Source organism: Haliaeetus leucocephalus, unplaced genomic scaffold (assembly GCF_000737465.1).
Source record: "Haliaeetus leucocephalus isolate CR32 unplaced genomic scaffold, Haliaeetus_leucocephalus-4.0 Scaffold76, whole genome shotgun sequence".
Lineage (NCBI taxonomy): Eukaryota > Metazoa > Chordata > Aves > Accipitriformes > Accipitridae > Haliaeetus > Haliaeetus leucocephalus.
Genome location: NW_010972512.1, coordinates 3,098,837 through 3,121,456, shown reverse-complemented (window position 1 = coordinate 3,121,456; position 22,620 = coordinate 3,098,837). Strand labels below are relative to the sequence as shown.

The following is a 22,620-nucleotide window of genomic DNA, read 5'->3' as shown; positions in this document are numbered from 1 at the left end:
TGAGATCTCTCCAGCTGAACCATGCGGATGTAACAGCTCAGTCAAGCATCCCTGCATTGTCATGCTGTGGGGCAAAGACATGTCCTGAGGACATCTGGAGTTGTGTGACCTCCCCTGCTTCAGGTTGTCCTGTAGGTGCTAGCAGCAAGAAGCACACCTGTACACACTAGGTCTAAAATACCTGTCTGTGAGAGATTTGGAGGATGGTGTGAAGGACCATGAGCCATCCAGATGTGCTGAATTGCCCTGGGAGGAACGTGGAAGTGAATGAATAGGTGTAGGACTAAGACGGATGATGCCTCTCCTCTTACACCATGGACTTCTTTCTGTTTTCAGATCATTGGCTGAGACTTTGGTGAGGAAGGAGCCGGAATAAAGATAGGATTTGCTGGGAATTTGTAAGACCTTCTAGTTTAAATACATTGTAGGTCATGTGGAAAGAAAGAGAGTAGGCAGAGGACAGGTCATGAGAAAGAAGCAACCAGCAATGTAGTCCCTGGAGGGCCATGATGTTGGAAGAGGAGGTGGAACTGGATGTGATGGGACCTGGGACAGGAGCTAAATTCATTTCTGCTGTGGCTACGCAGGCCCATCTGTTCTCTGCATTGATGCCCATGTTACCGGAGATTGGTGAATGGCTACAGTCAGTCAAAGAGATTGGCCACACATTGACAAGGGCAAGGATTGCATCTGTCTAGCCATCTGGCACGTTCAAAGCAGGGTCCCCCATCCTCAGTCACCCAGGCCTGAATGTCAAACACCTTTTCATCCTGAATACGCACAGTTGGGCTTTATCAGCCAGATGTTCAAATAAGCTGAGTTGTCTGACTCATTTGGGCTAACAACTCCCCATCCTCACTTTGATTGCCTGGACAATCTCAGCACAAAAACCACATGGCAAATGAAAGCTATTTTATGTGGGCAGACCCTTTTGCCAACCAGAGTCCTCAAGGGCCACACACAGGTGATGACATCCAGTGAAATCTTCCATGCAGAGCAGCCAAAATTGTCCTGAACTGTTTTTTTCCTGCTCACCCTTTTGTTTTGTAAAAATCTTCCAAAGCTGCTGATGGAGGGGATCATGCTATCTGGAAATGCACTTCATCAGGCACAGGCCTAATTGCTGTATTTTCTCTGCCTTCTGTCATTTGTGGCAATCACTTGTCCAGAGCACTGCACTGCAGCAGAGAGGCTGTTCCGGTGATGGTCTCACTGTCTTACGTGTTGGTTGGCAAGTGAAAAAGGAAAAATGTCCTGCTGGGTCATCCCAGGCTCTTAGACCTGCTATCAAACTCAGTGGCTTTGTCCAGCTGAGGAGCCACATGTCCATCCAGTTCTTCCCTCATCTTTGGCCGTGGTGGACACTCAAGGAAAAGTTACAGGGGAGTAAATTCTGTGCTCTCAATGCGTATATGTCGTTGCCATTGACTTCAGCTACGAGTCTTGTACACATGACCAAAGTCAACTTCAGTGGCTCAGTGTGCTGGATCTCTGTCTCATTGGTGGTAGGTGATATGAGGCAGCAGATGAGGATGGCTTGATTTCAGCTCCAATGAACACCATTACCATGTCTGTTTATTCTTGATGCTGTTTGAATTGTTGGATACTGTAGAGAAAAGGACTTGTTAGAGGTCCTGGAAAATTTGAGGTGGAAGTTGAAGCTGTCAAAACATTAGAGAAGACATTAGAGAAACCATTGAAGAAGCTCTCTGAAGAGCTGGAGAAGTGGTGTGAGAAATACCAGCAGTCAAGCTTGTGAAGATTTTTGAGTTGGAGACAAACTTGAAGTGGGTTTTGCTCATCGGAAATGTTAGGGCCGGAAGAGATCTCTTTGCAGGCGTTGTTTTGATACAGGCTTTCACCCAGTGGCAAGATCTGACTGCCATAGCTTGTTTAAACATTTCCAGCACTCTTTCTGAAGCTGGTGATGACCTGATTATCTAAATTCAGCACTAAGGAATAGTGGTGATAGGTCCTGGGTTTGATAAGATGTCTGGATGCTGAAGATGAACCACTGTTCTACACTGCTACAAGTCATGAAAAGTGTTGTTTTGTCTCGTGGTCTTTTTTTGTCTACACATGATAGCATCAAGGGACTTCCATGCTAAGGTCGGAGCCCTTTCCTCCTGGGTTCACAAGCTCAAAGATGTTTGTTACCTCTCAGTTCTTGAGGAGCCCCAGGTCAAATTATGACCACTGAAGACTTTTGGTGTGTTCACAGTGGAGCCTTCAGAGGGTCAGATTAGACTTACGATGGAGCCTCCTCTAGTGGAAGGATTTGACTTGTATTCCCGGATCTTCGTGGAGGATACCAGAGTCTTAATTTTCAGAGCTCTTCACATTCCTGCCGCCTCTCCCACGCCGGTGCATCAACCCCTCTTAGCCGTGTCTCTGAGACTTTGGGTCATCATAATTTTCCATACGTAGCTAGTACATAGACAGTGGAGTGCTGAAGCAGCAGAGCAGCAGCGCAAAGGGCGCTCTGCAATTATGGCTCTGATACAAATGCATCCATACATGTGGAGCTATTGGTATGCGCATATTTATCTTTGCATCCACATCAGCGGCAAGACATATTTACCGTTTAGATATGCACATATATTGTAAAAATACCCTGTGCCAATAGCAGTGTATATCTTGTAAGTGACATCTCCAGCACTCCTCATGATTTCCAAGACACTGGCGCTCTTCAGAACTAGAGTTTGTGGCTGTTTGTTTATTTTTATTTCCTCCCTCCCAGTCTCAATTTTACAGCCAGGTTTGTTAAGTTTCAATAAAATATCAGTTAAGTTTATGGCATTTTTATGTGTTATTATTGTTATAATTTTCTTTTGGTAGGGGAAGGTGGGATGAAATGTTGCTCTGCTGGGGGCAGAGCGACAGCGATAACCTCTCAGGTGCTCAGGGATTCCCGAGTCCTCTTCCCAGGTCTGCCACTGATTATTTGTGTGATCTCAAAGGTTTCTGCTCACCTTAAGCGAACAGGAGAATATTCTCTGCTTCTTGTGAGCGGTAGCTGCAGAGTCCTTTTGTTCTCAGTCACTGCGGGAGTATGAAGCCACATTACTGCCCTGTGCTTTTATGCGGGTAGTCAAAGCGATCATTCAGAAAACTGGGTAGGAAGCATCTTTGTGTATGTGAAAAGTGCCCATCTTCACGCTTAAAGCTGAGCAGTGTCAGGGTGGCTATCCTCAGCCTGCCAGCTCATTTCCCTAGGTTTTTTGCCTTTAAAATAGCAAGTAACCTGAGAGGTTGGGAAGTGACAGGAGCCCTTTGCCAGCTGAGCAGAGGAGGTGATGGTTACAGCTGCCTTCTGACTAGTCCCAGTTATTTTACGCAGCGCTGTGGGATTGCTCTCTGGAACAGGTTGGGCAGGGTTGACAGTGAGCACAGACAATGAGTTGTTCCTGGCTCTGCTCTTTTCAGGCACCAGTGGGAGGGTCCTGATCCAAGACTCACTGTGCTCAAGATGAGTCTTTCTCTTGAGTGTCTTGGGCGTTGTATCTAGCAGCGATGTTTCTGCTTTCCTTCGATTCTGAGAATTGCCAGCTCCTATAAAAGAGTCAGTTGCAAAGAGAGCAGCAGAGAGTTTAGTGAACATGAAGTCGCCAGCATAGAGCTCCCACCTGCTTCCTGACCTTTCTTGGAGGTGGCTTCCTTCGGAGGAGCCTTCCTAGTCCACCTCCAGTGCAGAGCTGGGGTCTGTCCAGAGTGTTTCTTCCCTCTCCGGCAAAGGGAGGGGGATTGCCAGGCGTTTCTCAGAGCGTACGCATGAGCCATAGTTGGGCAATTCCACCAGGACTGTGGTTGCCAGTCTTCCAAGTTGGAAGTGGCAGTGGAGATGATGAGTGTATTTGGGGTTGGAGCTGAAAGCGTAGCTGACCTGGGCCCCTGAAGTCTCTCCTTTCCAAGGCTAACGTCATGTATATAACCAAACTTTGCACGTTGAGCTGTCTCACACTTAACGCGCTGATCTGCACGATAAGTTCTGAAATAATCCCATAAAACCTTTTTATTTATTTTTAACCCCCTTCCCTCCTTCCCCGCCTTCCAGTTACACGATGGGTTTGTTTCTCCCGTTCAGTAGTTGAGGAGGTGCTCAGATATCTCGAAGCTGGAAGCAGAAAACCTTGTTTCTGCAAAGGCGGGATTTTTTTTTTTTTTCTCTTTTCATTTGTGGGGTTTTTTTGATTCTGATCCCACCCAGTTGTCTTCACCGTTATCATTTTTTAGCGTAACGTTGGCGACTGGTGCATGCAGTGGGGAATTTGTTTACAGAGCTCGTTCTTCTGGGGCAGCTGGCCCAGGAGGGCTGTGATACCCTTGTGTTCTCTCATGGCCCATCACGACGAAAGACACTTGCCAACGTGATGGGTACTGGGAGTCTAGCCCAGGTGCCTTCACGTTTTTGCGAGCCTTCGCTCCTGGTGTGCTGCAGTTCCCACCAGTGATGGGTTCCTGATGTCCTGAAGGCAAACCCCACGCATCGCTCCCTCACAGAGCTCCCCATGGCTCAGCGGGAGCTCCGGCCTTGGACCTGGATGGTGTCTGGATGTGCTCACCCTGCAGAGAGCAGTGCGGTGTGGACTTACCCACCCTGATCTGAGCTTCTCAGAAACAGCAATAGCGTGGGCCTGGTTCGCCCTGCTGAAAAGACTTCTGCTCTCAGCAGCAAGGCTTGTTTGGGTAATTCTGTTCTCCAGTGCAGTCTGCCGGGTGGACACCTCCAACAACCGAGATTTTCAAAGCTGCCTGAAGGATTTTGATGCCCTGAAATGAAGGGAAAGGGCTGTCCGAGTCCTGCAGGCTGGGTTTTGTTTGTCTCGGTCGAAAGCATGAAGAATCCTTCCTCCAGCTGAGGAGCTGTTGAAGAATGTTCTTGGCATTGAGCTGTAACAACATGTGGCTTTGAATAACCTCAGGAGTGCATCCTTTTTTTTGCTTGCTCTGTTCTTCATACTACTAACCTGACTGTGTGTTTTGTTTTTGTGGTTGCTTTGCATGTTGTTCCTTCCTCTTGGCTGAGAGTCATGGGGTGGATCTTTTTCCTTTCTGTGATTCAGGTGCCTCACTCTTTCCTTTCCAGGTTCTTCCAGTTCTTTTAACATGTCAAACTCTGGAGATTTGTTCATGAGCGTGCAGTCTCTCAATGGGGATTCTTACCAAGGGGCCCAGGTTGGAGCCAACGTGCAGTCACAGGTAGGGACCCATCCGATGTACTGCCAGTGAATGCATTAGTGTTGGAGGAGCCTTTGATTGTATTGGCACTTCTCCCTCCCGTCCGAAAAGAGCAAATCTCAACCAGCACAAATGAACCAACACTTAAAAAAGGCAAACCAAACCGAAAAACCAACCAACCAACCAACCAAAAAAAGCAACAGCAACAACCACCAAAAAAAAAAAAATTCAAAAGAAACCAAAACCAAACACCCAACCAAACCAACAACCATGGTCTTGAGGAGACTTGCCCACACTTTGTGAATGCATTTGGCTCTGGCTTGATAGTCGTACTAGGAGGAGAGGAGGTTTAGGAGAACAGGCATGAACTCAAACAAAAGCAGCTGAGGTTTAGGTTCTGCTTGCTTTATTCTTCCAAGGGAAGGGGCCAGATGTTTGGACTGGTGTCTCGTTTTACAAGGCTTCCACTTACTCCTTTGATGCCGAACCAGGTGTCTGCTGAAAGGCAAGAAATATTCAAATACACAGCTAGATTTTTTTTACTTTTTTATTTTTTTTAATTAAAAGCCACCCTTCACCGTCTCCCCACCTCCCCGAAGCACAGGCACTCACACCACCCATGTACACACCAGCAAGACAGAGTGAGGGAGCTTTGAGCAGCATTACTGAAACGTCAGCCCATGCTTTGGGCAAAAAGAAAGAATTTAAAATAGCCAGGAACTCACTCAGATCTCCCACCTCCCATCCGATGTCCAGATGTGCCATGAGTCCACTCTGGCGTTTAACGCTCTGTACTGTGTTGAGAGATGACAGCCACTCTGACACTTCTGCATTGGGCAAGGAGAGCTCTCTAAAGCCGAGGTTGCTCCCCTCGCGGTGCTGGATGCAGAGCAAGCGTGCCGTCCATGGGCGACGAGATGTGCTCGCCACATGTACCACTGCTGGGGCTAGGCTGGGGGAGTGGAGGGAGAGGAACGGGGCGTCTGGAGGAGAGCTGCCGGTGCCTTTGCCATGGTAGGTATATTCTCTTTCTGGGCCCTCCGAAATGAAGGTGCTCGGCCGACTCCGAGGATCTCCTTCCACTGCCGTGAGCTTCACAGTGCTTGGGGCCAAAGGGTGGAAGGGGGTAGGGGTAGGAACGTGGGTCGTCAAGTGTGATGGTGGAGCCGGCCACAGCGATGTGCTCCAGGAGGTCCCACCCCACGCTTGCCACACTGTTCTCCCTCTCTGCTCTTTTTGTCGAAAGACTTGGGACCAAGGAGAGCGTGATGGGGCCGCCGGGGCAGGCGGGGGGTGGTGAGGGAGGCAGGAGCGGTCCTCTGGCTCAGCTCTTGCCACAAGACCAACTGCGGTTCTCTTTTATCCCTCTTTAAATATATAACTTTATTTTCATTATTATTATTATTATGACTGTTTGTTTTTATCTTGCCAAAGATGAACCAAAGCAGCTTTGCCCACTAACCTTTCACTCACTCTAATTTGTGTCTTTGTTGTCGTTGGTCTGTTTAGGTGGATACCCTTCGCCATGTTATCAGCCAGACAGGAGGATACAGTGACGGACTCGCAGCAAGTCAGATGTATAGTCCGCAGGGCATCAGTGTAAGAAAAAAAAAAATAGGCTCGGGTTCTTTATTTTTTTTTCATTTTTGTTCTCTCACTACCAATTATTTCAAAGCCATAGGGCTCAGAATGCCACTTAGTAGGACTTGTCTTTGCTTTTACGGTCACCTAGTTTATTGCTTCTGTATCGGTCACGCCAACGGCAGAGCTTTGCCCACAAAAAAAGTGGCGACCGGGCAGGCTTTGTGCAGGCAGCTGGCGTCTAGGACTGTCAGAGCTGATCAGCGTTCGCCTGGCACCTGCGGCCACACGCGCTCGGCCGAGAGGAGCTGCTAAACAGGTGACACCTCGCGTAACCGCGGTGGGGAATGTCACCGCAAACGCCCCGGTCCAGAGATGGCTCCACGCAGAGACCAATGGCACCATCCCGGAGCGACCATCTAAAAATAACCCATCCCTGGCCGGCATCCGAAAGCACGGCACCGATGGGGTTGGCGGCAATAAGGATTGCAAATAAAAGGAGAAAAAAATAAAACAAAGCCAACCAACATCAACCCAAGAAAACCTCGCCCAACCAGACTGGGGGAGGGTGCGAGGGGGAGGGCGGTCTCCAGAGCATCTTCTTGTTCTTGGGTGCGCTGGCGGGTTCTGACTAGCATGAAAATTCGTAGCGACAAGCTGTGTCGCACAGGGGGAAATCGATCAGACACACACAAGGAGAACCCAGTGTAGATTCGGGACAGCAATCCAACTTCATTTCTCAGATCAATCGTCCGCCATCTCAGCAGTGGTGACAGCAAGCTGGGAGAAGAGGGCAGCCTGGAAAAGGAGGTTGTGAGCACCGAGTGGATGGTGGCGATGGTGTCCGGGGTGGCACGGAGGAGGGGGCAGCTGGCCCTGGACGTGCCTGGCTGCCGCGGTCCCCATCAAGGAGGCTGAAGGCTGAGGTGGGGCGGTCGCAGGCTGGGCAGGAAGGTGGTGGTCCTCAGGGGGAGACGGTGGTCCTGTGGCCGAGCACCTCAGCAGAGTGCACTGTCCAGTCCTATCACCCTCCCAGCCAAGGCTTGTGCCATTTGTCACCTTGCGTGTGACCGTCTTTGGGCCATCAGCGTGCGAGCAGCCACCGCAGGCACAGGGAGAGGGGTGCAGCGGGACGGAGGGCTGCGCTCCCCTCTCCTCTGGGTGCTGGGGCTTAGCGGGCGGCTTGACGTCAGGAGGCAGAGGCAGGGAGGATTTGTGAAGTAATGTAATTGAACATGTGCAGATAATTATGTCTCATTACATAAGCCCGTTGCAAAAACGGCGCTTGGAAATGCCACATGAAAGAGCCTATCGTTCCACATTAATTTCTCCATGCGCTGAATTTATTCCCTTTCTGGCTTTTTAATACTTGGAGAGTAAATGAATCGCAGGCTGATCATGATAAGAGATGATACTTTTGTATAAATTAAAATACCCCCAAGGAAAGAGGCTGAGCTGATTACGGTTGCAGTTGGCTTGGAAAATAACAGTGGGCTGGGTTAAGCCAAAATTTGGGGGGGAGGGTTGCTGCCGGGGATTACGAGGCAGGGAGGGGGCTGTCGGGGAGAGGAGAAGAAAGAGGCAGTGGAAACTCAAAAGCTGAATAGGACAAGGAGAGCTGGGCTGGTGTTTCTGACTGTGGTAATGGGAGAACCAGTGTTACCACGAGCAGCACTGGGAATTGGTGAGCTGAGAGCAGCAGGGGCTCAGCGGTCCCCCCTGCGCTTCCCAAACGGGGATCCGGCATGGTGGCATCTGATGGCTCCTCAGGCTGGTTTTCAGGGAGGACAGGAGCCCGTATTGGCCCAAATCGGATGTTGTTCGTAGAGGGGCAAGGTGGCAAGTGGGCAAAGGGACCACACGGGTTTGGGCGTGACTCCTTGTTACCCCATAAAGCTGTGGTAGGCATGGGGAGCAAGGCAGGGAATCCAGAGCTGAGCAGATAGTTTAGGAAGCATCTTCTGGGTTGTCTCTCTGTCCCGAAATGTTTTGCTTCCTCTGTATCCCAGGCAGCATGCTCCTGCCTGTAGCTTTTATTGTCACTTAATGTCTTCCCGTCCAGCTAGGTCCCTTGACGGACTTCAGTTTGTCCACCCTGAAGTGTGGCTGCCCTCCAGGAAGCCTTGGTCCTGGGCAAGATTCTGGAGAGCTGCTCAGTGCAGGCAGGGTGGCTGTCTCGTAGCAGTCAGGGCTTCTCTGCCTCTCCCCTGAAGCCTGTAATGCCAAGGAAGGGCAGCGGGATGCAGAGGAAAGCTACTAGTGACACAGAAAGCTGCCGTCCCCGCATCACCCGAGCATCCCTGTGAGCTGCTGGAAGGAGATGAGCCGAAACCTAGTCAAGAGCCCTGTCACAACAATGTCTGCACGGGGCTGAGGTTGAGTCATCCCCGGAGCCCGTCAGGCCTGGGAAGTCAGCGGCAGGTTGCCCAGCTCCACCGCTGCAAACCTTGGCAGGGGAGACGACGCTCGGGGTTTGCCTTCCTTGATGGAGGATGAATTTTTAAATGTGTGTAAGTCATGACAGCTGAGAACAGGAATCTACCCAAAGCCCTGTTCCCTTCTGTGGCTCTGCTGCTCGACGGCTGACAGACCACTCCGCGGGACAAAAAGAGCTGGAGTCGGTTCTGCGTCATTAGCAGGATAATGGGCGATGTCCCAGCCATCGCGATCTCCGTGACCCGCAGTGATGGCTGAGGCAGAGCACGAACAACCGCCTTCTCCTCCACAGGTGGAAACAGCGTCAGGCAGTGCCGGTCCTGGCAAGGGATGGGGATGCTCTTGGTGATGGAGGAGTGGTAGAGGCAGGAGTCGTCTTGAGGGTAGCCTGCCTTGGGTAGCACTGAGAGGAAGGAGGGAGCCCCCCATCTGAAAGGAGGGGATGTTTGGGGCCTGATCCAGCCCTTTTTGCAAGCTTTGAGGTCAGGGGTTTTGCACCATTAAGCAAGAGGTGTCTGGTCCCTCTGGGGGGGTCCGTGTGTGTACCCAGCCAGAGGTCCCTGAGGCTGGGGGTTTTGAAGCATTTAGATGTCTAGGTTCTGGTGGATTCCAGTAGAAGTTGGATCCTTATTGCCATAATCCTTTGGAAGGTCCCAGCCCAAAACATCGCCCTTCCTGCTGGTGCCCCGTGGCCCTAAATCCACAAAGTGTTTTAGGTCCTCCGTCTGCTAATTAATGAATGAGCTATGGTCGTCTCAAAGAAAAAACCTTTCAGAAGTTTCGTTTTGGACCTTTATTTAATTTAATTTGTAGATCATTTAAAGGTCTAAAATGAGGGGCTGTTTTTAAAATTCATCAGAGTGCAAGGTTTTTGATCTAAAAGCACTGTTGTACAGAGCTGTGCCTATTTACGGAGCAGTGTGTGTCGCCGTGATGACAGTGGTCAGTAGCAGGTTGTGCCGTTGAGTTTTACATCCACTCTTGTCAGCAAGGACCACCAGGCACTGGTACCTGTAGGAGGTGAGACCTCCTTGCTTGTGCTAAGACCCCTTTCTCCAAGAATTTGGGCCTTGAAAAGAAAGTTGTTCCTCTGCTCTTCAGCAAGCTACGGTTCACCATCATGATCATGAGCTGGGCTATGGAAGCTGGTCTGGCAGGGCTTCAGTGCCCAAGCCCCATCCATCAGAGATGTCTTGGTGTGTCCTAAAGACTGCCGCTGTGACCCTTGCAAAGCGATGGCCAGACAAGGCTGGATTCTCTGGTGTGTAATAAGAGCTTCGGTGCACCTCATAAGGAGACCCTGATACAAGGTCTTAAAAGCTCAGAGGTCTGAAACCTCTTTGAGGATACTCCCAGTCTGTCACACTTGCCAGGATCTGGTGTGTTTGGAGGCTGACCTGACACCCTGCCCTGTCTGGTGGGACAATGATTTGGACACAGAAGGTGGGATGTCGAGACAGCCTCCGTGCGAAGCAGAAGGCTCTGTTAAAAATTGGCAGAAAGTCATCTCCCAGCCCCACATAGGAGGCCCGGGTGGAGAGCCAACCAGATTTGCTGGAGGTGACAAAAATGCTGAGGGACCTGCAGAAATGGGCACCAAACCCAGTTGCTTCAGCAGTCCATCACCAGGGTTCCACAACTTGGACAGCCACCAAGGCCTTGCCTGTGCTTTGGCACCAGAAGGTGACATTTGAAGAGGTGTCCTGGAGACAATTGCTCTGTCTTCGGCTTCTGCCCCTCCAGAAGAAGTCACAGCTGTGTGCAGGAGCTTCTCAGAGGGTCTGCGAGGAGCAGCAGCCTTCTCAGAAGACTCCTTCATCTTTGAGGGAGATCCCAAGCGACTTAATACAGTCAGATCCCAACAGATCTCCTTGCTTCAGAAAGAGGCAGAGCTGGCTAAATGGAATCGGATGCATCCTGCACATGGCTTCGGTACATGCAGCAACGGGGTGAACTCCAGGAAAGGAGGGATGAGAGTAGATGCTTCCTACGTGCCCTCTGCCTGGGGAGGGATCTGGCCTCCTCACAGAGGGCTTGTCTGTACCAAAGGATGGCATCAAGATGATAAAGTCACGGCCAACCTTGGGGCCTCCTTTCCATCACTCGACCCATAACTTGGGGCCTTCCCAGGCTGGGAGAGCAGGAAGGTGCGAGGTCTCTGGAGGGTGCCCCGATCCTAGTCAGCCTCTCCCCAACATCCTCTTGGCTTCCCACTGGATGTGACAGAGGTGGTCATCGGCAGCACAAATTCCTGCAGCGCATGAAGACTGATTCCCAATCTGGAGTACCATGGGGCTCCCCAGCATTTTGGGGGGCAGGGTGCTAAACATCGAGGAACCGCAGTCACTGTCTGCAAGATGCTCTCCCTCTTGCTCCTTCCAACTGCAGCTGGCACGCAAAAGCCTCGCTAAAAATAGTTGAGCACAATAGGGACGGAGCCCTGCTCTGCACGGCCCCCTCCGCTCTCCCTCCTCCTGCTCGCCGTAATGACCCTGCAAACACTAAATGGCATCTGAGTGCATTAAGCAGCAAACTCTCCGGTGACATAGCAATTACAGCTCTGAAATAGATTTGGTGCGTCACGGAAGATAAGGGTTTTGAAAGTTTCTGTTGTGATTATAGCTTGTAACTCCAACAAATAACAGGCTTGGTAATAAGAGGCTGCCAGCACAGCTATTGTGGTTCTCTCTCACTGATGGCACGTAAATTGCTATTAATGTCCTAAGTGTACTTGAATATGCCAGTCTTGGGGCGGTGGAGTTGGCTCTGTGTCTCTCTTTACGCGGCCTGTCATTGTCGGGCTGATAATCTACAGTAATTGCTGCCTCTTGCAGCGGTCCAAGACGTGTACGGGTGGATATTGCATCTCAGGGAGCTCAGGGATGGTGGGTCGGGGCCTGGCTGTGGATGGAAGCTGGTGGGCACGGCAAGCCCAGGGTCTCTGCAGGCAGCGGGGGGCACACGGGGCCGGTAATGTTCATGCATAGTCTGGTTTCATGCTTGCACCCAAGATGAAGTGGAGCAGGGTTTGCTAACCTGCTAGCAAGCTCAGGTCGCGATTCCTGCCTTCCTTACTCTTGCCTGAACCCCTTTGCAAGGGAACGTGTTTGCACACACCCACGTGCGCATGGAAGAACACACACGCCCGTTCTGTGTGTGCATGCCTCTGTTGGTTTTGCTTTGTGCATGTCCTGCTGCAAGGTGGTTTCATCCCTCAGAACGTGGGTTCCCACGGCTTGCCCGTGGTCAGCTCTTTGCTCCCATCTCGGCTGTCTGTTGGGCAGGCAGGAGCTGGTCGGCAGCGTGGACAACCCAGTGGCAAGTCCTGGACAGCTGCTCGGTGCGATGAAGCTTTTCCTACCCTTACCCCACTTTGGGGGTCCGCAGGGTCCCAGCTGTTGGAGCCAGTGATGGATGCCCTGCGCTGGAGGCAGTGGGACAGGCAGCCAGAGAGGGCAAAGCAGCCTGGGCATGTCTGAAACAGGATGGCGGCTGCTACCAACTCGAGCTTGGGCAGTGGTTGGGAAGGAATAATTAGCCAAGCACTGAATCAATGTCAGAGTGAGCAGGGGAGGTTGGGTGCGACATCTGCTCCTCTTCGAAGGGGATGGCAGTTGCGGAGGAGCAGTTTCTGTGCACTGCCGGCTCCTGTCTGCGATATCTGGGGGCCCTTCGGTAGCTCTGCTGTCGAGAAGCTGGAGAACTTGGCCGTGCATCTTTTTTTAGGAGAAGAAACAAGTTGTCCGCCATGCTTTGCTGTACAAACCCTCAGATGGGATATGGTGGTGGCACCTCCTTTACACTGTGGCGTGGGGTCCCTCGAGGAAGGGTGACGGGGAGCGTGGAGGACCCACCCCAGAGTGGCAGAGATTTTTTTTTGTGGTTTTACTGCAAAGCAAGGAGGGGAAGGCTCTGCGTTGGCAGCAGAGAGGTGGCCCAAATTCCCAAACGTGGGTGGCCTTCAAGTTGGCAAGAGAGTTGTGTAGGCAGCATGTTGACAAGGCTTGGTGCTGATGGCTTCCCTCTGCACAGGGACCACACAGCAGGAGGGGTGCCCTGAAAGGCAGTGTGGGGGGATGTGGAGCGATGCTGGGGGACATGGCATGGCTCAGCAGTCCCTTGGGACCCCTTGCTTGTTCTGCGTGTTCATGGCACCTGCATCCAGATAACGTCTCAGGCTGGGGTGTCTGGAGTGAGGTGTTTGCTATTTGCCTCCTTCCATATGGGGAAGGGTCCTATTTGGGCTTTAAAAAACCCCAAACAACCAGAACTTGGGTTTCTGCAGAAATACCTGTTTTTTAAGGGACAGAATTTCCATGAGCACTTACAATTTATCAAAACCCCTGGTTTTGACAGGGTCCCACTGATGGAACCCCATGGTCTGTGGTGGGATGGGGGGCCAGAGGGGACATCTTTGGCTCCTACATCAGCCCTTGCCAAGGGAGAAGTAGAGGGGTCTGAGGTGGGTGGGTGGCTTGGGTAGGGCCGGGCGTGCTGTTGGGTGGCTGACATCTCCCTGTCTCCCTTCCTGCAGGCTAATGGAGGTTGGCAAGACGCTACTACCCCGTCGTCGGTGACCTCCCCCACAGAAGGCCCTGGCAGCGTTCACTCTGATACCTCCAACTGATCTCCCAGCAAATTGCATCCCTGGCTGAGCCGGCCCCGGCGGGGGCAGGAGGGGAGGGGGCCTCTCCTAACACCGCAGCAGTCAGACTGGAGGTGAACCCAATCAGCACACACAAGAAGACTCCTTCTCTTCTCTTCTCTTCGTCGGGATGCTTTTTTCAGCCAATCTGGACACTTCTTTATACTCTCTTCCCTTTCTTTTCTGGGTAGAAGCCGCTCTCCCCCTCCCTGCCACTGCCACAACACCACTCCCTTCCCCTCACCCCTTCCCACCGAAGGATATGTCAACAGGTAGAAGGATTTTAAGGAGGAAAAGCAAAAATCAACCGCCGCCACACAAACAACCCCAAAGCAGTGTATGGCCTCGCACTGGGCATCTTTCTGAGGAGCCACAAATGTACCTCAGTCACGTCTCGCTCCTTTACTAGCAGGCAGCCCCCTTCGCCACCCCCCGTCTCTCACGCTACCTCTCCGTAGGGAAACGCCACCACAGCCCCACTGCCGCCTCGTCTCCACCGGCCCCGGCTGCAGCCAGCGCATCGCCTCTCTGCACCCAGCCCTGCCTCGGTGAGCTGTCCCTCGGGCACTGCCATTGACAGGGTGGGTGAACACAGCCCCCCTGTGCACGTAAGAGAAGGAACCGGCATGCTCCCCTTCGCTTCCAAAAGGTACTGGCCCATTCCCAGCCCTGGGAAAACTGCCAGCACTTCCCAGTCGCTGCCATGCTCCACCATACATCCCAAAGCCTGGATGAGCCATGAAATCCCACCATCCTCCCTGCCTGCTGTTGGAAGGAAGGAGAGGAGGGAAGGAGACGAGGCAGAGGCAGGCGAGAAATGGCCGTCGCTGATAACGAAGGCGCTGAGCACCTCTGCAGTGTTGTACGGGATCAGGCGTTGATGATTGATGGGACCCTAGCAGTTTTCTCACAGCACCTAGGGAGGCCAGCAGTGGAGTTTTTCCTGGCAAGGAAAGCATTGTGGAGTGTTGGCTTGTGTTTTCGGGAGTGTGCCGTGCTGCAGAAGAGGAGGAGGTGGGTTCCCCAGTGCAGGCAGGACCCACAGAGGTTGGTGGCACCCACTGCATTCCCAAAGCCCTGCCAGCCAGGCAGCGAGGGACAGGCAGCGGGATCCCGGAGGCTGGATGTGGTGGGGTGAGCGCGTCGGGTGCTTTTGGTAACGGTTAATACAACAGGTTTGCTTGAGGGTGAAGCTCTGTAGGACAGGTGGGTGCCCTGCTTGGGGGCTGTCTTTCTGCTGAAGCTGCTGGTTTTATCCCGGGAGTTACTCTGTGCAGTGGCATCCCAAGCCATGGGAGAACTCATGGGATTTTCTCCCCAGCTTTTCTGGTCCGCTCTTTGGACAACCGGTGCTGGGTGGTAAGCAAGGCTTCATCCTGCTGAAACACCCCTTCAGGCAGCTGATGCCGGGACGACATGGCTTTCGTTGAAGAGCAGGGTGAGGAGAGCCCTGGGCGAGGGGCTGAGCTTCGTGCTGGGGCAGTACTTTTTGCCACTGGTTCTTCCAGCAGGCACAAGGAGGCTGAGCTGACCCGCGACAAGACCCTGGGTGTCCTGGGGACTGGTGTGGGTGCAGCACGTCTGGCACCTTGTGATGGACCCTAATACCTCTTGGCCACATCTCCTGCTCTTGCACGTCCATGCCCACCCTGCCCGTGCTGATGCCAGCCATCTCGAGATGGGAACTGCCAGCGCAGAGCAACATTAAGCAGGAACCATTTAATATTAAAGCTTTGCCAGAAAAATTTCCACCCTTCTGCTGGAAAAAAACAATGGTGGTTGGCCTGCAGGCCGCAGCAGTGGTGTGCCCACGGCTCCAACATGCTGTCACCTTGCAGCGTGCAGCCAGCAGCATGACTCGCCTGAAGTGGAGGTGAAGCCTGCCTTTCCCTGGGGAGCAAGCCCAGAAGGCTCTAAAACATCCACTCTGAAATTTGTGACCTTCCCCCAAATACAAAAAGTCCCAGTTCAGTGGATTGTCTATTTCTGAGCTGGTGGGATCAGAGTAGGATGCAAAAGGTGGATGAGAAACAGCACAAGCTGCTCCTTGCTTGGTTTTTATGTCTCCAGCGGTGAGACGCTTTCTGCTCCTCCTTTCGCATCCATGCCCGGAGATGTGGACCGTGTTGCAGAGCGTAATGCGACATGTGAGGTCTAGGGCTGCCTCCCGGCTGGGAGTACGTTAAGAGCAACGAGAAGGTCATTTCCCCATGAGGATGGTTAGGAGGTGCTGCCCATCTTCCCGAGCCACGCACCTTCCCACTCTCCTCCTCCTCCCATGGCCTCCCCCAGTGCAGCCTTTTAACCGTTTCCAGCTTATTTTACATGAAACCGTTCTGGCAAAGCGTTTCAGGGCCACGGGGCTGAGTCAGGTCTGTTCTCCGGAGCGGCAGCAGTGCCATGCCTGCGGGAATGCCACAGTACCTCTTGGAAACCAACCAGAAATGAGCCGAAACCACCTGCTGACCGGAGCCGGCCCGTGCCGGGGCTGCCTTCCCCTGCCCTGCAACCGTTGCCCGACCTGCCTGCACCTCCTGCCCGTGACACCGCCTGCCCGGGCAGGGCACTCACCACTCCACGGTACTTTGCAAATCGCCTCCTGGGTTCCCTGGTTGGTCCCTCTGGTTCGCGTTGGCGTAGCCGCTTGCTTGCCTTTTTCTTTGCTTTTTTTTTATTTTTGGGTTTTGTTTCTCCTCCCCTTCCCCCCCTGCCCCCAACCCCGAGTGTTGTGGGTTTTTTTCTTCTTCTTCTTTTTTTTAATTTTTTTTCTGCCCAGAAAAACCTGACTTCGATACCAAAAAAACAAAACAAAACAAAAAAACAAAAAACAAACAAAAAAAACCTGCAGAAACTCAAAAAAAATAAAAACAAAAAAAACCACAAAAAAAACTCGATGATTCTTTCAGCTTTATTAACATTTTCCATTGTTTCTTGCGATTTGTGTCTCGTTCTTTGTAGTATTGATGATAACGAACATTTGATAATGAATGTTCTTGTATATTCAGATAAAGGAGAAAAAAAAAAAAACCAAAAACGCAGTCGGAATTTAATAGTGTTTATAATAAAAGAATAAAAAATGACCCTCTTAGCACGCAAAATTGAACAGGGGGAAGGTTCCATCCCTGTTCTTTCTGTGGCAACAAGCGCTTCATTCCTGTATAGTTTATAACATCAAACTACCTACATTCATCTTTTTTTTTTGTTTGTTTGTTTTTCCCATGGTTTGTTTTTTTTTCCGTTTTCTCGCATTTGTGAATTAGTTCAAGAATGCTAGAAAAGTGTAGAGTTGTGCACACTCATTTCTTCTTACACAATGTTTAAAAAGTGACGGTAATTCATTTTGTAAAACTTTAAAAAGAAAAAAAAATGGTTGGAATAGTGAGCATTAATAGGTACAGTCTAACACTTTATGTTTCTTAACGTTGAGACCCAGAAATTACCTTTTATTTTATTTTTTGGCATTATTTGGGAGGGGAGGGGGGGGGCTTTGATGATGATGCTGAGTTTATTTTGACCTGTCTGAGACGACGGCCTTGCCGCTTCCCCTGCGCTTTTGAGCTGTGACCCAAGTGATGTGAAAAGTGATGGTGGTGGGTTTTGGGGTTTTTTTGGGGGGGGCTGAGGGGGGTGTCTCTTCTGGGGGGGGGGGGGCCCCCATGCCGTTTGACACCCAACCCCAGAAGATCCTCAGGTGGCTGCTCTGCGGCTGAGCGGGGGGATTACGTCTCCGAAGAGGGACGTAATCGCGAGGGGTTTTTGGGGAGGAGATGCCGAGGGCGGACGGGGAGTCCGGTGCTGAGCCCCTGCAGGTCTCCGTGCTTGGGGGCGATGCTGAGCTGCATGGAAGTGATGAAAGGGCATGAATCCTCCCCCAAATGGGTAGGCGGTGGTGGGTTTCAATGCCCTTATGCTCTGCCCTGAATCCCAGCGGCACCCTTGCCCCGAGGGTTTGCTGCAAGAGCCCTGGCTTGGAGGCACCGAGCAGCCCAACCGCAGCTCTTGGCCCAAAAACGAGGGGTTCGGAGCAAAGAAGGTACCAACCTTATTTCGACCGTGGACCATGGACCTTGTTGAGGATGGGGTCTCCCAGCCTGGCCCTGAGCCCTGGCTGCACAGCGGCATGGGGGAAGGATGAGGGTCAAAGGATGAGATGTAGCAACTCCCCAGCCGTGTTGGGACAGATTTTGGGGCTCCAGGGTGGGGTTCAATGAGAAGCGCTGAGGAAGACGCTCGCTGGCATTGCTCTTAAAACTGTTTCCCTGCTCCCCACCACCTCCTAAAAAACTGAGCTTTTCACATCACTGAACGGGTTAGGGTTTGGGGTGTTATTTTTAATCCCAAGGTTTCCTGGAGTCCTTTTGTTTTCGTACACCTTTATTATTATTATTATTATTATTAAGATTATGTAAATCAGACATTGCCTGGGGGGGGTGGTTCTGTCGGTTTGCTTTTTTTGTTCTTGCAAAGCCCTGACTATCCCTTGTAAAGATGATCCAGTTGTTCTGAGTTGCTTTTTCTTTTCTATTCCCCCCCATCTTTTTTTTCTCTTCCTAATGGATTCCAAATATAAAAAAAAAAAAAGAAAAACTCTAAAAAAAAAAAGACTCTCTGTTCCGACCTGGTTTTGAAACTTTAAGCTTTTCTGCTTCTGTAAAGAAAAAAAAGGCCTCTGTCTTTCTGATCCCAATTGAGACTTTTATGTTCTATGACGATACTAACAAGGTGTAGGTTTTACAGTTTCCTGATTTGTACTGGTAATGCATATTCCAAATAAATAGTTTCTTTTGTTGCAAAAAAAAAAAAACAAAAAAAAACCTGAAACCAAACCTGGCGTATTTTTTGGGAGGAAAAAGAGGAAAACGAGATACCCTGGGCGTTTCCCCCATGAGGATGCAGGGGGCAAGAAGGGTTTGGGGTGCAGTGGGGGGGGTGAGTGAAGGCAATAGCCTGATGCTCGGTCCTGCTCCTGGTGGTGTGAGCTTGGGAGCCGGAGGGATGTGATGCGGGGGTGATGCCTGATGCGCAGCATCCCCACGGCTCCCGGCGCCCATCCCCATGCCTCAGTTTCCCTGCACACACGGATTTGTCCATGCGAAAAACATTTTCAATCTTTCCTTTTCATTGCTTGTTTGCTGCTTTTTTGCACTTTTTAGTGCACTTCTTTCCAAAAAAGCTAGAATGGGGATTTTTCTTTTATCACACCCAGGATGGGGCAGGGCTGGGGAGCAGGGGAAGGGTTGGTGGTTTCTTGTGTTTTCCTGGGGATTTTAGTGTAAAAAAAAATCTTTTTTTTTGGAAAATGTTTCTGAGCAAAAAGTAATTTTAAATTTAAAAATAATTTGCAATTTAAAAAAGAGCCTGTGCGTGGGATGAAAACCAGGACAGCTCTGTCACATCCCCAGAGATGGAGGTATTAGATGAAAAAGGGGGCAGCTGGAGAGTGGCTGCGATTCTGGAGCTGGAGAAAGGCGGGCAGGATCCCTGCACAAACTCCTCTGACACCCCACAGGGACCAAAGCGGAGGGAAAGAAACCCCCGGGGAGGCAGCACAGGGATGCTGGAGCTTGCCTGGAGCTGCCGCCCCGCTCCCCCATGGATTTCTTGTCAATGATTATTCAATCTCCAGCCTGACCTTTCTCTTCTAAATAACACGGCAATATCAGCGCAGGCCAGCCTCCAGCTCCGGCTGCAAATTAACTGTATCGCTCTCCGGCAGGAGACCCGAGGAGCCCCCCGGCCGCCGCGCTGCCAGATTGCCCCAGGAATTATCTCCCTCCGCCGGTGCTTTCCTAATACCAGTTTAAATATCATCTTGCTCCCAGCTGTTTAATTCTAATAAATGTTCATCCTGGCTCCAAACAGAGAAATGCTAAGTCTCACCGGGCCCCGATGAGCAAATCGCCCCAGAAAGGCAGGTGGCAGGAGGTGATGCTGGGAGGAGGTGATGTGATGCTCTCCGGGCTGGGGGGGTTCCTGGGACGCATCCTTTGGGTGCTGGGCTGGGCACCTCTCCCAGCTCAAGTCTTCTCCTGCCCTCTCCCCCCCAAAAAAAGACAATTCTAAGGTGGGAAAAGGGCACATGCAGCCTCCCAGAGCAGTTGGGGGCTGGTGGAGGAGCCGTGCTGGGTGCAGCAGCGTCCCTCCCTCGTTGGCTGCTGGTGGCCAAAAGAGAAACCAAATCCACTCAAACCAAACTGGATTGTTTGCATTTTCCTTGCTTTCATCTCCTTCCCCATCTCCGCATCCACACCTTTTCCTTCTACTGGTGCTGCCCATCCTTTTCCCCCTTCCACTCAGTTACTATCAATGGGATTTTTTTTTTTTTTTTTTTTTCCCCCCCGTTTCCCCCATTTGGGCAACAAAGTTCAGCCCTGGGCAAGAGCAGACTGAGTGCAGGGTCCTGCACTTTTTTCCATTTCATACTATAACACTTTAGGCCAAGAAGTGGAAAAAAAGACACGGTGTGCACCAGGCCCCGCGGATGCCCACGGCAGAAGCTGCAAAAGGCTTTCAGCGAGCGGAACCCCACGGCTTGGTGACATTCGGATGCCCTGGGATGTGCCAGGTCCTTCCCCCGCGGCATGGCCTGACCCATGCAATGCCTCTTGCAGCTTTTTCTCCCCATAGGCAGCTGCCAGCATCTCCCCAAGCCCTGCCTGCCGGACTGGGGTCCCCCCCCACCCTCCCTGCCCGCTCCCACCCATCCCCATTCCGGGAGCTCCAGCCAAGAGCCACCACCATCACCCAGGCAAACCGCTGGCATGCGAGGGCTGGCGAAGCACACCCCAGTTAATAATAATCCTTCCAAACTAACCGAGGGGTTGGGAGGCATTAAAGTTATAGTTTGCAGTAAAGCCCCCGTCCGTTTGCTGGAGAGTTTAATATATGGCAGGAAGTTTCGCCTATAAAAGGCGAGGGTTATGTTTTTCTCCAGTTCACCGGGAGTCTATAACTTACGACCTCCATAAATGTGAGTGGGTCTCACAAGTCAGCCCATCAGTCTTTGGAGTAATTCTGCTTTGTAGTAAAATATTTTACTGTGCCTTGGATGCAGGCAAGCCCCCCCATCTCCCCACCGGGTGGGCAGGGGGGTGCTGCCCGTCCCTGGGTCCCCCCTCTGCTTGCACGATGGAGATAGTGTGGAGGGGTGATGCTGCCCATCCTTTGGGCATGGTGAGTGTAGGAGCCTAGAAAATAAAATAAGAAAATAAAATAAAAAATAAAAATTACTGTGCCCACGGGCATGAGCTATTGGGAATGTGTGCTACGCCTTTTAATTATTGCTAATGAGGTAGAGTTTTAATAGCTTTATAGTGGAATTGCAGCATCCTTCTGCGCGCTGGCTGTTCAAGGTGCCGGTGCGGCAGTGCTGCTCTGGGGGCTGCGTGGGAAGGGGGAACCTGGGGACGGTGGTGCGGGGTGCTTGGTGCTGGGAGAGGAAGAGGATGGAGAGGAAGGAGCCCAGAGGAGGGGGCAGATGGATGGGCACTGGCTCGGCATGGCCGCGGGTGATGATGGCAGGGCTGGACCGAGACCAAGTGGAAGAAATATATATCAAAAAAAAAAAAAAGGAAAAAAAGAGGAATGTCATCACCACCTTGCCAGGTCTCCCATTCCGTGGGCCACCAAAATGCTTCGTTCACCTCCAAAATCAACCCCGTTTGCCTGCAGCCGTCGCTGGCCCCAGGGCAGGGCAGCTGAGAGGCGCTGGGAGAGCCCAGCTAATTAAAAATGGAAATGAACGATGGGGCCGCAGGGCTGCTGTCGCCTTGCGAAGGTGCAAATTACAAGAGGGGTTTATTGGCAGCTTCTCATTCAGCGGCGAGTCCCCATCGCCCCGCGGCCACCGGCCTCGCAGGACAGGCAGCCCCTGCCTGCACCGCTGCAGCCGCCCGGCAGCTGGAAGAGGTTTTTGTCTTTCCTCTGCTTGAAGCAACCTCCAGAGCAGCAGGGAAAAGGTGGTAGAAGAAAGGCCAGGAGAAAATAAAGATGATTAAAAAAAAAAAAAAGTTTCCCTGATTTTTCGTTTGTTTTTTTTTCTTCTTTGTTTTCTTCCCAGCTCTTTGTGGGAAAACAATTCTGCAAAATGAAAAGAGAAAAGAAACATAATCAGAGGCAAATACTAAAGCAAATTACATAGGGACTAAAGTAGCCCAGTCCCCCCCGCCGCCAGCAGCACCAGCCATGCTTGAGCCCAGACCAGAAATAACTGCTCCATCTATCACTGCATGGCTTGGTGGCATTGGCCCCTAAATATTCAATATATGCTTGGAAACACTGCCCTAGCTCGACCCATAAAATCCAAGCTGCAATGCAACCAGCACAGAGAAGAAACTAAGGCCGGTGGCTTTGGGGTGACCCACGCAGGCTATGTCCACAGCAAGACCCTGAGCGAAGCGGGTCCCCCTGTTCCTTCCAGAAACGTGCAGGTTTTGCCCAATTCTCCTGGGTTTTGGGGTGATTTGGAAGCGGTGGGCGGTGATGGCAGGGACTGCTGCAGCGTTTGCCGAGGGCTGCGCCAGCGATTCTCCCACTCGCTGACTCAGCTCCAGCGCGGCTCCCTCATCCTGCTGCTAATTAGGCTCCAGCCTCTCATCTTGTTAATAAACTTCCAGTTCATTTGCATACAAAAAAAAATAGAGAGAGTGAAAGCAAGCAGCTCGTTTTACCTTCAACATGTGGCTGATGCTTATTAAAATATTTAACCTTTTATTACGATGCAGAAGCATCTGTTCAGGCTGGCCCGGCGCAGGCAGGTGCGGGCGGTACGGCACCAATCC

General features: G+C 51.6%; 1 protein-coding gene across 6 annotated transcripts in view; it reads left to right on the top strand.

Moving 5' to 3' along the window:
• Positions 1 to 16,521, top strand: part of PBX1 (pre-B-cell leukemia homeobox 1) — a 138,684-nt gene extending 122,163 nt beyond the window's left edge. The window contains exons 7-10 of one of the 6 annotated variants that reach the window (XR_775278.1): positions 5,087 to 5,199; positions 6,688 to 6,777; positions 13,730 to 14,854; positions 15,349 to 16,521. Coding sequence is in view for 5 of the 6 variants with exons in the window: in XM_010581662.1 (XP_010579964.1) it covers positions 5,087 to 5,199; positions 6,688 to 7,074 (500 nt within the window). In the remaining variant the exon portion in view is untranslated. Of the gene's footprint in view, positions 1 to 5,086; positions 5,200 to 6,687; positions 7,761 to 13,729 lie in introns of those variants that run through there. The other 5 variants (XM_010581674.1, XM_010581704.1, XM_010581662.1 and 2 more) reach the window with 5 other exon arrangements.
• The last annotated feature ends 6,099 nt before the right edge of the window (positions 16,522 to 22,620 follow it).